The sequence below is a fragment of the Diabrotica virgifera genome, chromosome 7 (genome assembly GCF_917563875.1).
Source record: "Diabrotica virgifera virgifera chromosome 7, PGI_DIABVI_V3a".
NCBI lineage: Eukaryota > Metazoa > Arthropoda > Insecta > Coleoptera > Chrysomelidae > Diabrotica > Diabrotica virgifera.
Window position 1 is genome coordinate 87,679,008 of NC_065449.1, and position 17,726 is coordinate 87,696,733.

At 30.7% G+C, this 17,726-nt stretch overlaps 1 protein-coding gene across 2 annotated transcripts in view; it reads left to right on the forward strand.

Moving 5' to 3' along the window:
• The window catches only part of LOC114329647 (fizzy-related protein homolog), a 206,961-nt gene that overhangs the window by 103,284 nt on the left and 85,951 nt on the right, over positions 1-17,726 (forward strand). The window contains exon 1 of one of the 2 annotated variants that reach the window (XM_028278826.2): positions 586-732. The exons of the other annotated variant lie outside the window; for it this stretch is intronic. Coding sequence (XP_028134627.1) covers positions 625-732 — 108 coding nt within the window. The 5' untranslated portion in view covers positions 586-624. Of the gene's footprint in view, positions 1-585; positions 733-17,726 lie in introns of those variants that run through there. 2 annotated transcript variants of the gene reach the window in all.

Consider the following 17,726-nt stretch of genomic DNA (forward strand, 5'->3'; position numbering starts at 1 on the left):
AATGACGGTAGAATGGTGTGTAACCTAGCAGCAGCAACAGACAGATTTATATCTGATGAGTACACACTTAAAAAGAGGATCATGGAACATGGGTAATGCCAGGCTCAACTGAAGGTAACCAAATAGTCCAGATTTTGATTTCAAAAAAGTGGAGAACAATTTAAGATGTCAGGTCGGATCTAGTTGCAAATGCTGATTCTTACCACTTCCTAGTAATAAATGAAAATAATTACAGACACAAAGAAATACACTAAAAGAAAAAATTGGAGTGTGAGAAAACTAGACTAGGAATAAAAATGAATTTTTATTCTTAAAAATTAAAGTTTTTTTATTTCATATTAATCTTAATTTCATGTAGGTTTATTACACTTGCAAGTCACATCGCTTTCTATAAAAAGAAACACCAGAACTAAATTCTAAAATGGTAATAGTGAATAATGATTGAGCTTTCCCGGAATGTCGTGAGTAATTTTGCTATCAAACATTTTTTAACTGTACGTGTCAATAAAATACAGTCAGATTAGGTAATTTCTGATTATCTTTTATTTTTATTTTTCTAGCTATGTGCGAAGAGTAAATATTGCAGTGTGCATTTGAACTTCATTTTACATTATTTGATATTCAATGTTTTATGGTAGTCGATATAAATTATTACATTGGTTTTGTATGTGTAGTAAAATTTTCTTTTATGTTTCGTACATGGAGAATTTATTTAATGTTTTAAATTTGATGGTAAGGATTTCTATATTTTTCTATAATAGGCTATTAATTATGTATTTTAGAAAGGAACTACAACGTTAACGGAGTTTTATTGTTTCATATAGTCAATGGACCTCTAAATATGAAAAACCCGAGGAGTGCTACCATTTAAAGTGGTGCGTTTTTGAGAAAGGGGTGAATTAGTCCCTAGGCACAGGGCGAAATAGGGTGAGTTTCATGCACTTTTGGTACAAACACGTCTACAGGAAAATTTTTCTAGGTTAAATTTACTATCGAAACGTCACATTTTAAAGTCAAAAATATTTATTTTTACAAAAATATATTCAAAAGAAAAGCTAGAAAAAAACACGAAAGATAGCAATTTTGTTTTTTGCCCCATAACTTTTTTCCACTGGGATATAGGTATAGACATTGCTTTACAGAAAAAGAACTTTCATCCTTCGTCTTTAAAATGACGTTTGATAGAAGTCTCTATGATTTATAGTTTTCAAAATATGATTTTTCAAAGTTCACCACTCACAGCGATTTTGGCCCATTTTCCTTGTTACTTCTCAAACATTATTCTGTAACTTTTTTCTACGTGGCTTTAGGTATACGCAATGTTGCATTTAATAGGAAGAAAAGTCAATTACCTTTAAAATGGTCTACTGTAGAAGACTTTATGACTATTTTAAGCACGATATGGTTGTTCAAAGTTTTATACTTTTAATGATTTTTGATATATTTTACAATTATTTTTAAATTTCTCATTATAACTTTTTTATTGTATACTTAAGTGTATAAATTGTACAATAAAAAAGAATAGTATATTGTACAACAAGAGAGAAAAAAGACATATTTCTCACGAGCGCAGAAGTTTGTTGGCACGAGCCGAGGCACGAGGCGAGTGCCGCAAACCAAGCGAGAGAGAAATATGTCATTTTCTCTCGTGTTGTACACTGTACCTTTTCTATGGATGCGTTTTTGTCAAGAGTTAAAACTTCAAAATTAATTAATATAGGTATATTATATGCCTAAATTGAAATAAAATACATACAGTGTGTCCACGGATGGGGTGCCCAAGAGGAAAAACTTTTTTATTTTCAATTTTAACGAAAAATGTCATTCTTTATAAAAAGTTTTGCTTCTTCTGAAACCCCATAAAACGAAATTAAATTCAAGTTTTTCAAAACCGGCTTAATTTTGTAGCCAATTTTATATAAATCTCTATAAATTTTTGCACTAAGTTCGAAATCATAACAATTATCTAGTGTTGCTAAGCTACAATGTAGCTTGGTAACTGTCAACTCCGATAAATAATTTGCGAATTGTCATTTTTTTTTTTTTTTCGACAACGCTAATCAAAATATTGATCAATAATGACAGTTCACAAGATAAATTCTTTGTTGAACGCTTAAAATTGTCGAAAAAAATGACAATTCGCAAATCGGAGATGACAATTACTAACCTACATTGTAGCTTGACAACACTAGATTATTGTTATGATTTCGAACTTTATGCAAAAATTTATAGGGATTTACACAAAATTGGCTACAAAATTAAGCAGGTTTTGAATTTTATTTCGTTTTATGGCGTTTTAAAACAAGCAAATCTTTTTATGAAGAATTACATTTTTCGCTAAAATTGACAATAAAAAAGTTTTTCCTCTTGGGCACCCCATCCGTGGACACACTGTATATACACATAGGTATTTAATATTCTTAATATTTATATACTTTATTTATTTAACATTATAATTCACAGTTGAACATTCTTATAAAAGGTAATTTTTGATAAGTTTTGACAAGTGTCAACACATTTTATTTGACAAAAATAATTGTGTTTGTATTGTGCATGTTACCATGGAAATGGCAATCATATGTATGTAAACCGGCGGTGAACCCGTGAGAAAAAATATTTCTCACTGCAATGGCCGACTTTTCTCACTGCCTGAGAAATTGTTCGTTTTGAATGTATGTAAGTAGTGAGAGAAGTTGCACATTGTTCAGCATCCATAGAAAAAGCTTATTTTCTTTACTTTAAAATGGTGTATTGTAAAAAATTCTTGGACCATTTTTAAACAAGATATTTTTCAAAAATGTGACATATACACATGTAATACGTCCCACTAAGTTGGAACCATATGGAAAACTTTTTTATTATTAACTTTATCAAAAAAAATTAAATCTTATAAAATGCTCTGCATAGTCTAAAACCTAAGATGCAATCATCAGATATAAAATTGTATCAATAGTGTACGAGGTATGTTAAAAAGTATGAATTTCGCTCAAGAGTAAAGTACCTTTATATTTCACAATATCGAGAAGTGTTATTAAGAAAAGTTATTTGGAATTAAAAATTATGTTATAATATGCAATTAAATTCTTCTAATTGAAAAAATTTAAAAAAAAATTAATTTTTTCTCAAATTACGGATACACTTGGATATGCTACGGATATATTGTTTAGAAATAGTCCTAGAATTTTTTGCAATACACCATTTTAAATTAAAGAAGGCAAGTTTTTTATTCCACAATGTATATACTTAAATGTACAAGAAAAAAGTCAAAATGAGAAATTTAAAAAATTATCAGTAGTAATTGCACAAGAGCTCTAAAATTATTGAATTTTTCCCGAGTGACACTTTGACAATTTCACGAACCGAAGGCGAGTGAAATTATGTCAAAAGTGTCACGAGGGCAAAAATTATATATTAATTTTAGAGATCGAGTGCAATTTGTTGCGATTATTTCATGAATAAAACTGTTAAAAACCAAAATTTTATTGTAATTTATTTATGTAAGTACAAATTAGTACAATTAAACACACAGTTGTTATAAATATTTTACGGTTAAAAGTCATCACTTTTATAAATTTTAAAACATTAATTGTCATTAATGTCACTGAATGTATTTTTTCATAGCAACGAAGGGCATCTGACGTAATATACTTGACGACGGGAAATTATCAAAAATTATCAATTTAATTTAGATTTCTGTAGCTTTCTATTGGTCAGAATCTCCTATGAATGAAATAATCATTAAAAATATCAAAAATTATTAAAAGTATAAAACCTTGAAAAAGCATAACTTGTTTAAAAAGAGCCGTATAACCTTATAAAATAGACCAGTTTAAAGGTGATTGACATCTCTTTCTACTAAATGTACCATTGTATATACCTATAAATGCGTAGAAAAAACTTACAGAACAATGTTTGCGAAATAATGGGAAAATGGCCCAAAAATGTTGTGAGCGGCGAATTTTGAAAACTATAAATCCTGGAGACTTTTACCAAACTCCATTTTAAAGGGGAAGGATGGAAGTCATTTTTCGCTAAAGCAATGCCTATACCTATATCCCTATGAAAAAGAGTTATGGGGCAAAAAACAAAATTGCTTTCTTTCGTGTTATTTTCTTCCTTTTCTTTTGAATATATTTTTGTAAAAAAAATATTTTTGACTTTAAAATGTGATATTTCGATAGTAAATCTAACCAGGAACAATTTCCCTGTTGACTTGTTTGTAACAAAAGCGCATAGAACTCACCCTAATTCACCTGTGCCTCGGGACTAATTCACCCCTTTCTCAAAAACGCACCCATTTAAATGGTAGCACTCCGCGGTTTTTTCAAATTTAGAGGTCCATTGACCATAAGAGACAATAAAATCCCGTTAACGTTGTAGTTCCTTTTAGCTTCCTTATTTTGAACATAATCAGTAGCCTATAAGGTCTGTGGCCCAAATTCAGACACATTTAGGCTTTCACGTTTCATTTTATGTAGAATTAATGCTTATTGAGTAACATTGATCAGTTTTAATTTTCCCGAATTAATAATTATTTTTAAGAGCGTAGGCGCAAAATTTCAAACCAATGCTTTTAAAAAGCATTCATTTTTTTTAATCCTCAGAAAACTAATAAATGTTTTTGAAAAATTTAAACGCAGAATGAAAGATTACATTATTACCGAGGGCCAAAAGTCCCTTAGAATAACCAAAATAGTTATTAATCTACTCTATCTCATATTATGTATAAGTTTTTAGTTTGTGAAAACTGTCATTATAGATAGCAGTGCGTGAAGGATTTAAAGTGTGCGTGAAGTAACAATGTATTTTAAATGGGGTTTACTTTTTCGCACACTTGCATAACGAGCGATCCACAATAATTGTTATTGGGATCAAAGCTAGCCGTGCAAAAAATTACTTATGTCTTGTTTTAGTCTGAATTTATATCATGGGTTTATCAATTAATTTTGATTAACATTATAAAACATAAAAAATCAGTCAAAACCTTTAACACAGAACTTTAATCAAAAATAAAAAGAATTAACAAAACAATAATAAATAAAATGAAACAATATGCTGCATATTTATGTCCACGACCAACATCTCTACATAACCTAACTTTTCTTGTTATGTTGACGTACACTGCAAAGGTGAGGTAAACTGGAAAGTATATCTAAAGTATATCTAAATTAAGAATAGACATGCACTGTATAGCTATCTCTGTCGTTATAATCAAATATCCTTAACTCGCGTTGTCATGGTGATGACATTTGAGCAATAAATTACAACAAAAGTTTTGACAGTTTTGTGGTTTGAAAGAAGTTAGGATTTTTAAATGTCAAAGTTCTAAAAATTGTAGAATAGAAATGAATTCCAGTGACGAAGAGTTACAGTTTTTTTATTTGTTTATCGTAGAGTAGATAAAATATTGTATGAAACTGTGCGTGAAGTACTTTTTGCGAACTTACGTGATGTATAGCACTCGCTCCGTTGTCGCTCGTGCTCTAAGTATCGCGTGCGTTTGCAGAAAGCATACTTCACGAACTGTTTCATAAATAACTATTATTATACAATGATAAAAATATAAATAGATACGGTTTTAAAAGTAAGCGGAAATTTGAAAAAATCGAATTTTTCGCACTAACATGTTAATAATTAAACAATGTCGAAACTTCTGCAGAAAATATATGGGTTTAGGTTTTCTTACTATATGTATATATTAAGAGGAAAGGAACATTTTGACGCCTGTCAAAATTTTTAATATATTTTAAATGTAATCATTATTTTCGAATCCTGAGAAAACTAATAAGAAGTATTTTTGAACAATTTAAACGCAGAATGAAAGTTTACTTTATTACCGAGGGCCAAAAGTCCCTTAGAATGAATAAAAAGTTTCTTTTGAATGAGATATTTGAAATTAAAAATCACACTAAATTTTCTCTTAGTTTTCACTTTTCACCCCTGTAACTTATTAAAATAAACATAGAAGTTTTCAGGGACTTTCGGCCCTCGGTAATAACGTAATTTTTCATTTTGCGTTTAAATTTTTCAAAAATACTTAGTTTTCGCAGGATTCGAAACAAACATGAATCCCATTTAAATAGCATTGAAGCCGAAAGTTCGTACCCATCCCCTTAAGTGAAAAAGTCATTAATTACCAGGCTATTTATGATACCTGAAAAAACTTATTTTCCTAGGCTAATATATGTATATAGAAAGTATGAGGCAGGTGGCAAAAATCGAATATAATTTCGTATTATATCATACTAATGCCTCTAATATTATGTGTCACTGTGTTATTAACTGTTAGATTCAATTGACAAAGTAGTGATGTTTATTTTCATTTTAATTAGGTACTATTAACTATTTTAATCTTTAAATAATATATGTTACCGAATAATCTCATTACACATTCACCTAAAATTTGTTAACTCTACACAAGATAAATCCAGAAAAATTACAGTTTTATCAACGAGGTCATTGTTCTTATTAAATATATTTTACAGGATGGATGTTGCTTCTTAGAACTTATTTGAAGTTGTTACTCAAAATTTCTACTTAACAATGTTATGTTAACATTGGTACGTTGTTTCCAATTATATCTTTATTGACTCAGCTCATAAGTTAGTTTTTTCTGTTTTTTTAATGTTGTTCTGAAACTATTTCCTTGTGGCATTTTTATAATAAACTATTTTCAATGGGAAATAAGCCACAATTTTACCAAAAAAATGATTTTATTAACGTTTCGAAGCCCAAATCGGGTTTCGTTGTCAAAATACAAAATACTACAATTTTTTTTTGTATTTTGACAACGAATCCCGATTTGGGCTTCGAAACGTTAATAAAATCATTTTTTTTGGTAAAATTGTGGCTTATTTCCCATTGAAAATAGTTGATTCTTTTTTTTTTGTGATTTCGTTTACGTTTATATACTAAGTGACAGAAAACGAATTTAAATCATATCAACGAAAACTTTTCGTTTATAAATTCGCAACGTCTGTTCGTACGTGCGTTGCCGCTCCTCCAATACCTAGAGCCGATTTACCGATGGATTCATATGTAGTTTTGTCTTCTGAATCCAAATCTGAAAACGCTATTTCGATATCTCTAACCATCTTCGAGATAACCGACCTCAAAGTCTAAAATATGACGTCACAATCCTTTTATTTTCTGCCGACACACTAAACGTCATCTGAAATCGTTGCTAGTAAGTAGGCTAGTTTTAATCTGAATTTGTTAAGCAAAGCATAGGTTATGAATTTACATTTAAGTTTGACACTTCGTGAATGTCAAACTAAATTTTAAATTAGCTATCAATAAAATATAAATGACATTTTATAGTGAATTTAATTATTATATAAAATGTATAAGATGTTTAAAAATACAATTTGAGTATATTTTGAAAGCAATAATGTATTAACAACTTTAAAAAGGTTTGTACGAGTATACGGCCTCCCCTTTAATAATAAATAATAAACTGTTCCATTTCCATCTATTGTTCACAATTCAAAACACTTTACTACACTTCATCAGTAAAAAGTATCTTTATGTATTTCACTGTTATTATGAAATATTGTTTGGAATAAAAAATTATGTTCTGATACATGCAATTCATCCTTCTCATGGAAAGAAATATTTGAAGATCTTTCTCAAATTATAGATACCAACACCATTTTCATTTTTATAACTCTTGTATTTTTAATTTGACGAAGAAAAGTTATTCTTCATAAAAAGCTCTTCATGGTCTAAGATTTATGATGCAACCATCATATCATCATCATCATCAGTAGCGTTACAGCTCTTTATGAGCCAAAGCCTTCTTCAGAACAATCCTCCATTCGCCCCTGTCTCTGGCAACTCTTCTCCATGCTCTAATTCCAATAGATTTCTAATCATTTTCTAGGTTGTCTTGGTACCTAAGTCTCGGTCTTCCTCTTGTTCGTTGTCCTTTCGGCCCTCTTCGGTCAAAAAATTTTCTATGGCATCTTCTCGTCTGATTACATGACCTATCCATCTAAGGTGTGCTACCTTAATGAATTTTACGTCAGGTTCTCCAAAACTTCTATACAACTCAAAGTTGTAACGCCTGCGCCACAAACCTTATTCTTTTATGCCTCCATATATTCGTCTTAGTATTTTTCGCTCAAAACGTTTGAGCAGTTCTTGGTCATTCTGTGTAAGTTAACAAGTTTCTGAACCATATGTTAGCACTGGTCATATTAGTGTTGTGTATGTATACAGTCAGTTTGCCACCATCATATATCAAATTTTATTAATTTTGTACGAGGTATATAAAAAATATGAATTTCGAGTAAAGTATCTTTATAGTTCACAACATTTAAATTAGAATGATATCACTAAAACATAATTTTTAATTCTAAATCACTCTTCATAATAGCGATTTTCCATATTATGAATTTAGTAAATAAACAAAGTTTTCGTTATGATAATGTTCGCATTTTCAGCTTGTTTTTTAATAAAATTTGATAAATATAAAAGCTTTTCTTGGCAAAAACAATAAATGGTTAGAATTTCAGCGATATCAGTCTGGGCATTCCTTTTTTATTGTTAAGTTGTTTAAAATGCTTAAAGTACGAGTTTGATACGAGGCGGATGGTTGGTCTAGAGAAGCTGAACTTTATTTTTGGGATATTGCGAATAAGGTTTACAGAAATATAGCTACTGTGTTAAGATGTTATCGAGAATACGAGAATGGCGTCAAGAAGGCCGATCACGAAGATCTAGGGGCATAGGAAGGCGCCGAAAAACAACAGAACGTCAAGATTGACACCTAAGGTTGATCGTTTTAAGAGACTGCTTCTTCACTACCAAGTCTATTGCAAATCAATGGTTTGTTGAATATGGAAGATCAATTCCTATGCGAACAATTTATCACCGAATTCGCAGTTTTGGGTTGTTTCATTTCGGTCACACTGGATGCTATATCTTACCCCTGGGCAGCGACGTAATTGTCATAATTGACGCAGAGAACGATTGGCTTTGGACTAGGAATGGAATGTAATTGTCTTCAGAGATCAATCTCGATTCTGTTTGGAGATGCATGAAGGCCGAGGCAACGGCAGAAGGCGACGTGGTGAAAGACGAAATTCACAGGTTTTTGTCGAACGGAACGTGCACCACACTGGAGGGGTTGCGATGTGGTTTACGAACTCTTATGGTTCAAGATCACCTCTAATCTTCGTCAGAGGAAACATGACAGCTCACGTATACATAGAAGAAGTTCTGGAACCACATACCCTACTATCAGACGGTCCAACATCCAATTTTTCAGCAGCATAACGCAAGGCCACACATTGCGAGAGTCACCATGGACCTCTTTGAACAGGTTGGAGTCAACCTTTTGCTCTGGCCCCAGAGATCTCCAGATTTATCCCCAATTGAACACGTTTGGTACATGATGAAATAGAGACTTCTTAATGTAGAGCATCGTCCTGAAACTGGGAATATTTCGGGAAGAGCTAATTAGGACATAGAACAAAATTCCCTAGGAGCATATAGACCACCTAATCAGAAGCGAGTCCTGGCGCATCCAAGAGTGTGTTGCCCACAGAGGTATTTACACCAACACATTTTTAATTGATTTACCCCTGTAATTTTTTTTCAATCTCATTTAAATTTTGATTGTGTTTTATTTTGCTAGCCTGTATAATTGTACAAGTTAGAGACAATGTAGTACGAGTTAGAGTCGCTCTTTGGAAAGGAAAATCTAGGCAGATATATCGCTGGTACCTATGATTAATGTGATTCCTAATACATTTCCAGTGAAAATAATAACTCTTTGATAAGTATTGGCGATTACAATTTTTTTATATGCGTGTCCGCGAAGATTATAACTCCTAAAATATTTATAATGAAAAGATTTAGTTCATAATAGATACCGACGAAAACAATTATTTTCCTTTCTGTTTCTGTTTCTGCCGACGAAAACAATTATTTTTGAGAACTTTTTACTAATTATAATTTTCGTGGACCCACAAACAGAAATGATGTTTTTTTCCGATACTCCTCAAAAAATAAATTTTTTCGCTAACACTTAATTAGGGATTATAATTTTCACAATCATATAATCGAAAATAATATTTTTCGTGGCGTTCATTGAAAGTTCTACTCTTAACGGCATTTTTCGGAGTTATACTTTTCGTAGGCGGCGGCGATATAAAGCCCAATAGCCTCAGATGAGCAGGACGGTGTTACGCAGTAACGACAATCGCCTTATAAACAATGTGTTTTGGGAAAGGCCAGATGGGAGAAGGTCTGTAGAACGGCCTAGAAAAAGGTGGAAAGATGCAGTCAAAGAAGATCTAGAGAAAATGGGAGTGAGACAATGGCAAATAGTGGAAACATGGAAGGCAATAGTAAACGCGGCAAAGAACTCACGAAGAATTGTAACACCATTGATGATGATAATTGTACAACTTATTTTCAATATATAATAATTTTTGGGTGTTTGGATATCTGTCACTTAAGATATCTATGTATAAGGATGAAAATATCAAATTACTGTCTATTGGTAGTTATATTACTTAGTAGTTATTCTCTTTGATTTGTAGAAAATGTAGTCGTTACAGTATTACATTGTTTATAAATGTTAAGCCATTTCTAAATTAAAAATAAAACACTGACAACTGTTTCCTAAATTTTTATACAATTTATTTGGCAGCTACATTGGTGTCAACGCACTTTGCAAATACGATTATTTTATGTTTTGAATATAATTTCATATAAGGGAAGTTATATTTTTCTTGGGTTAATTATTCAATAATGTTTTTTATTTTGGTGATTACCATTGTCTTCTAAATTAGATTATTATACGGCCTTATTGTGGATGAATAAAATTTAAGACGTATACATATACAGGGTGTTAGTAAATAAGTATGAAAAATTTTAATGACTAATTCTACATGAAAAATTAATGCCAGTTTGCTCTATAAACATATGTCCGCAAATGCTTAGTTTCGGAGATACGGGGTGTTGAAATTTTTATTTCAAACTGCCAATTTATTTATTGCTCTAAGACCAGTTGAGCTATGAAAATGAAATTTGGTGAGTTTTAGGAGGTAGTTATTACGAATTTTATGACATACAATTAAGAATTTTGTATTCATCATTGGCGCGCCTACGGGCAATGGTCTGAATTATTTTAAAGAAAAAAATAGTAGGCCACTGAGATATTTCGAATTAGAAATTATTTTTAAATTTCACGTCTAATTTATGATAAAAAACATCTCTTGCCTTTTTTTCATATGATGCACCGTTTTTATGCAGAAAAATAAAACATCTTGGCGCATATTTTTCATTTCTTAATACATCATCAAAAACTATCCAATATAATAATACTAAACTAGAACAATAACAGAAAATATTACTAATACCATTTCAACTAGGTGCAAAGCTGCAAGAAATGTTTGAAATGATCTCCTTTACAGGTAACAGAAGAATTTTATATTCATCATTGGCGCGCGTACGGGTAATGGTCTGAATTTTTTGAAGAAAAAAATAGTACGCCTCTGAGGTATGTCAAACTAAAAATCATTTTTGAATTCCTCGTTCAATTGATGACAAAAAATCTTTCTTGCCTTTTTTTCATATGCGGCGCCGTTTTTATGCAAAAAAATTAAACATCTTAACGTTTACAAAGTATTTGAACTTAGTTTCTATGCATATGGAAACTACCTCAAATACTTGGTAAGCGTTAAGATGTTTTATTTTTTTGTATAAAAACGGCGCCTCGTATGAAAAAAAAGGAAAGAAAGATTTTTTATCGTAAATTGAACGAGGAATTCACAAATTATTTTTAGTTTGACATATCTCAGTGGCGTACTATTTTTTTCTTCAAAAAATTCAGACCATTACCCGTATGCGCGCCGATAATGAATATAAAATTTTTCTGTTATCTGTAAAGGAGATCATTTTAAACATTTCTTGCAGCTTTGCACCTAGTTGAAATCTTATTAGTAATATTTTCTGTTATTGTTCTAGTTTAGTATTATTATATTGGATAGTTCTTGATGATGTATTAAGAAATGAAAAATACGCGCCAGATGTTTTATTTTTCTGCATAAAAACGGTGCATCATATGAAAAAAAGGCAAGAGAGGTTTTTTATCATAAATTAGACGTGGAATTTAAAAATAATTTCTAATTCGAAATATCTCAGTGGCGTACTATTTTTTTCTTTAAAATAATTCAGACCATTTCCCGTAGGCGCGCCAATGATGAATACAAAATTCTAAATTGTATGTCAAAAAATTCGTAATAACTACCTCCTAAAACTCACCAAATTTCATTTTCATAGCTCAACTGGTCTTAGAGCAATAAATAAATTGGCAGTTTGAAATAAAAATTTCAACACCCCGTATCTCCAAACTAAGCATTTGCGGACATATGTTTATGGAGCAAACTGGTATTAATTTTTCATGTAGAATTAGCCCTTAAAATTTTTCATACTTATTTACTAAGACCCTTATAGTGAGGGACAAAATTATGGAATAAATTCAGTTTGTCCAGAATAGGTGCCTTTGAGACAAATCCGGAACAAAGGTCGATTTTTATTTTTAAATAAAGATTTTTTGTCATATAATAATAGGGATCGTGTGCTACCTCATTTGAAAAGTTATTCAATTCTCTAATAAGTGATACAAACATTCTTCTTCACGTGCGTAATCAGAATGATCTGGACGTTGGCGATCACCATTGCAAAGGCTTCTCGATCTTCTGCAGTATGGAATAATGATTGTCCTGCATTTGATATCAGAGTCGATTCATGAATGTTTTTTAACCAATATTGTTTTCTTCCTACACTTCTACGGCCCTCTATTTTGCATTTAAGGATCAGATAAAAATTTTATGGTGTTTAACAGTCTTTAAAGTAGTTCTCTATTTTTGGTGGCCCTCATTAGTTGTTCTTGCTGTCCAAGGTATCTTCAGCACCCGTATATGAATTCACTTTCAAATGCCTCAATTATGTTCATAGTCGATACTTTTAGTGTCCTTACCTCTGCACCATACAAAAGTACAGACCAAACAAACTGCTTAACCATTCTTGGTCTTAATTCTAAACTGTAATGATTATTGCAAAGAAATGATTTCATTTTCATAAAAGTAGGTTTAGTCTTATTCTTGGTCGTTTTAGTACCTATACAAACATTAACATAATTATTTATACAGGATCAGCAAATATTTTTAACTGTTCATTTAAATTAATTGATTGTTCTTGTGGAAGCTATTTTCTTGTGGAATTTTAATTCAATGTAATATTTTTACTGAGAATAAGCCACAATTTTACCTACTTTAAAACAATATTTCTATAAAACACTTTTGTTTTCAATACTTCCACAAAATTTGTTACAAGAATGTCACTACAGCTGTTTCGGCAGAGTGCCTTCCTCAAGTGCTGCATTTCACTGTGTGTCTACACTTTATAGTCTTTAACTGAGTATGTTAAGAAGTGTGGACCTTTTTGTCTTAAGTTCATCATTCAGAATTTTATTTTTAAACGCTTTTCTTTACTTTAATAATTTCCATCAAATCTTTAGACGTTAATTTGACTTACTTTTCTTCAATGCAAATGAATGAAAATTTGCAGACAGGTGCATTCGCGGGAACAATACACGAATAGTCAAGAAAAAAAATTTATGTTTATTAATTGTTTAAATAAAAAAACGATTTTAATGGAAAATGCTTAAATTCTCTAGTTTTTTACAATGTAGAAACTTGAAACTTTTACGGATTGTAGCTAATGATATGATCTATACATAATGTCACTTTTTATTTTAATTGTTTACGTTATGCTTCATAAATAAACAATAAAGTTTCAAATTTTGAACGCTCATATATCTGTTTATATATAAATCGGCGTTTATTCGTGTCAAATTTCAATACGATACGAAACAAAACTTCAACCAAAACTCGAATTTAAAAAATTTGTGTTTTTATCGTAGTCTTAGAAAAACCACCGGTAGAGACGTTTTGTGCTACAATTAACATTAAAATGCGTTTTGTCGTATTAATTAATTAAACGCTTTTCGTTAGTTCAGTCGTTTGGGTCAAATCTTTGGACGTCAATTTGACTGAGTTTTCTTCAATGCAAATGACTAAAAATTTGCAGACATATGCATTCGCGGGAACAATACACGAATAATCAATAAAAAATCTTTTTGTTTATTAATTGTTTAAATAAAAAACGATTTTAATGGAAAATGCTTAAATTCTCTTGTTTTTTACAATGAAGAAACTTAAAACTTTTACAGATTGTAGCTAATTATATGAACTATATATAATTTCACTTTTTACGTTAATTGTTTACGTTATGCTTCATAAATAAACAACAAGTTTTAAATTTTTTGCCGATTCCGACTACTTTTCATGTTTATACATCATATGTTTTATACATAGTATTTTAATAAACATGACGATATATTTTAATGTTTAAAAAGTGTAAGACTAAAAAGTAAAAAATAAAAAAATATGAAAAAAATATTTTTAAGAAACGCTTTTATTTAGTTACGAGTGACTAAAATTAAACATATATTATAAAAAAATTAGCCAAAAACCCAAAATAAAAAAAAATTGAAAAATATGTAACACATTCGTTAAAGAAAAGCGTGGTGCGAAAACCGTTTATTCTATGAAGATGCGCCACGCTTTTCTTTGACGAATGTGTTAGATTTTTTCATTTTTTTTATTTTTGGCTTTTTAGTTGATTTTTTTATAATATGTTTAATTTTAGTCACTCGTAACTAAAGAAAAGCGTTTCTTAAAAATATTTTTTCATATTTTTTTATTTTTTACTTTTTATTCTTATAATTCTCAAACACTAAAATATATCGTCATATTTATTAAAATATGTATAAAACATATAATGTACAAACATGAAAAGTAGTCGGAATCGGCAAAAAATTTGAACCTTTATTGTTTATTTATGAAGCATAACGTAACTAAAGAAAAGCGTTTCTTAAAAATATTTTTGTCATATTTTTTATTATTTTTGAATTTATTAATTTCCCTAGATTTTAATAAGGATAGCTTAAGACCTTTATTTTGAATATGGAGAATTTGAAACTGTTCATTAAAAGAATGATTATGATCCAGAAGGTTAAGTGCGTACGTAGAATCTGTTTTTCTATTATTGAAAGTCCTTTTGTGTTCTGCTATACCTTTATTAGAGTTTCAGCCAGTTTGACCGATGTAAGTTTTTGGGCAGTCACCACATATAAGTTTCTATACAAGACTCTCTAATTGCGTTTTCTTTTGGCTCTTGTTCTGAATGTATTTGCCTAAGTTGTTGTTTATTCTGAAAGATGGTGTTAGTACTTTCTTTTTTATGTGTTTTGCTATTTTTGTTGATATCTTTCCGGTATATGTCATCGAGCAGAGGGTACTGGGTTTTTTTCTGGCGGTGGGAAGACTAATTCTCTGAGTGGTTGCTGCTTTAGTGGTAGACTGGGTTAACACTCAAGAAATATGGGGTATTCCCATATCAGCTCGCTATAATCCTTTAGTCCTTTATGATACCCCAGGTACATTTTAAAAACCCCAGGTCGGCTCAAAGATTAACAGGTGGGTATTAGTTCCCCCTTAGTAGGTATAATAATAATTTTATCTTGGAATTATAGATTAGGGAAATATTATTAACATAATATTATTAACATGGAAAAACATCCTACCCTCAATACCCATTCCTTCAATATTGTACACACATTTTGAGTTCTTTGCGAATTTAAGAAACAGTTTCTCTTGGTTGGAAATGTTGGCCGTGGAATCGATTTCGCTACTGATACATAGGATAAATAAATGGTTAGATGTTTGAGACATATTGACTGCTTGGGTATCTGCTACGCCACTGCTCATGTAGTCAAAAGCAATTACGTTTTTTTTTAATTATATCTAATTTATCTTCTATGTATTATGGTAAAGGTTCAGCTTTTTAACCATTTTAAAATAAAAATAGGTTGCCGTTTGTAAGGTAATCTTGTTTAAAGTTTTCTTCTGTGTTTTTAACAGTTGAAACAAAAAATAAACCTTAACTAATAAGGAGTGATTTATACATTCTATTTAATAAAGTTATTCTATTTTTTTCCATTTAGATGTAAAATTATTTGATAGTAACAATTAATATCCCATGAGCTGAGCTGGTATATTTTATATCGGGCAGTTTTAATCTTTGCGCCGACTTGGGACATTTTTAAAATACCTACTAGTCCAGGGTAATAAGGTTTTTTCCATGACATTTGAACAGCCAGGGTACTGAAGCGTTTTTTCGACAGGTAATACCTATAAGAGCAAATTGTAACTATTTCCTGCTTAGGATCTGGCGGCCATTTTTATTTATAAACAATTAAGTGTCAAAAAATGGTTTTTTCAAATCAATGGAAAACAGGAAAACTTATGGTTTTTTTTTAGTACAAATATCTTCGAGATTATGGAAAAAGCTTTAAAATGACGTTTTACAAAGTTTGATATACTCATTTATTGTTAATATAATTGCGAAAAAAGGTCGGAATTGCAAAAAAAATTATTTTCGCAATAACTGTTAGTGTACAGCTTTGAAATTTTTGTCAAATAAGGGTTCTTTGGTGCTTAATATGTGATAAAAATTTCAAAGCGATTCATTCAATTGTTTAAATTTTATTTAGATTGTTTATCCCAGAGAGCATTTTTTTAGCAATAACATAAGTAAAAGAAAATGACCTTAGAACCATTCCACAGGTGTCAAATGAAAGAGCATGAGCTACATTTTCAACATGGTTTAAAAAAGTGAATAAAAAATGCATTTATTAGTAATAAATAATTATGCAAAAGTATCGTCAATTTTTCTTTGTAAAATTTTTGAATAACTTTTTCCAAAAAAATTGGGGTGCTTGATTGTCACGGTAACTACCAACCTGTTAGGTGTCTGTTAGATTCGGGAAGCATGACGTCCTTCATCTGTCAAAAGACCCTTAGGCGTTTAGGTTTACGTCCCATGAAAACTTCAGCTAACATCCAAGGATTAGGTTCTATGCAGTCGAACACTAATTTAGGTGGGGTTACCATTTCTTTTAAACCAGTACGTAAATCTTCTCCTATTTTGACAACCGATGCGTTAGTCTTGACAAAAATATGTGAGGATCAGCCTTTATGTAATTTAGAAGTTAGTACTTGGCCCCATATTGCTAATTTAAAGTTAGCAGATGATAACTTCTTTCGTAGAGGATCCATAGACATTCTTTTAGGAGCTGATGTATTCTCTACAATTCTTTTGGATGGACGTATTTACGGCAATCAAGATGAACCTGATGCAATTAATACTATATTTGGCTATGTGCTTATGGGAAAAGTAAATATTTCAAAGGCACCTACTCTTACTTCTTTATTTTGCCAAGTTGAAGATACGGTTTCTTTGGATCAGCAAATAAAGAAATTCTGGGAATTAGAAGCAGTCCCTGAAGTTTTTTGCTTAGCTCCTGATGACGCTAAAGTGGAAAATATGTTTATGAATACTTATACGCGTGAACAATCAGGACGCTTTGTAGTAGATCTACCTTTTAAGGAAGAAAATCCTGTCTTTCCTAATATTAGATCACTTGCTCTTAGTAGGTTTTATTCATTAGAAAGAAGGCTTCAAAAATCTCCTGAACTTTATGACCAATACCGCACCTTTATGAAGGAATTTGTTGAGCTAGGTCACATGGAACCTGTCCCATTGAATAACTTCGATTCACCTTATGTTTACTATTTATCGCATCA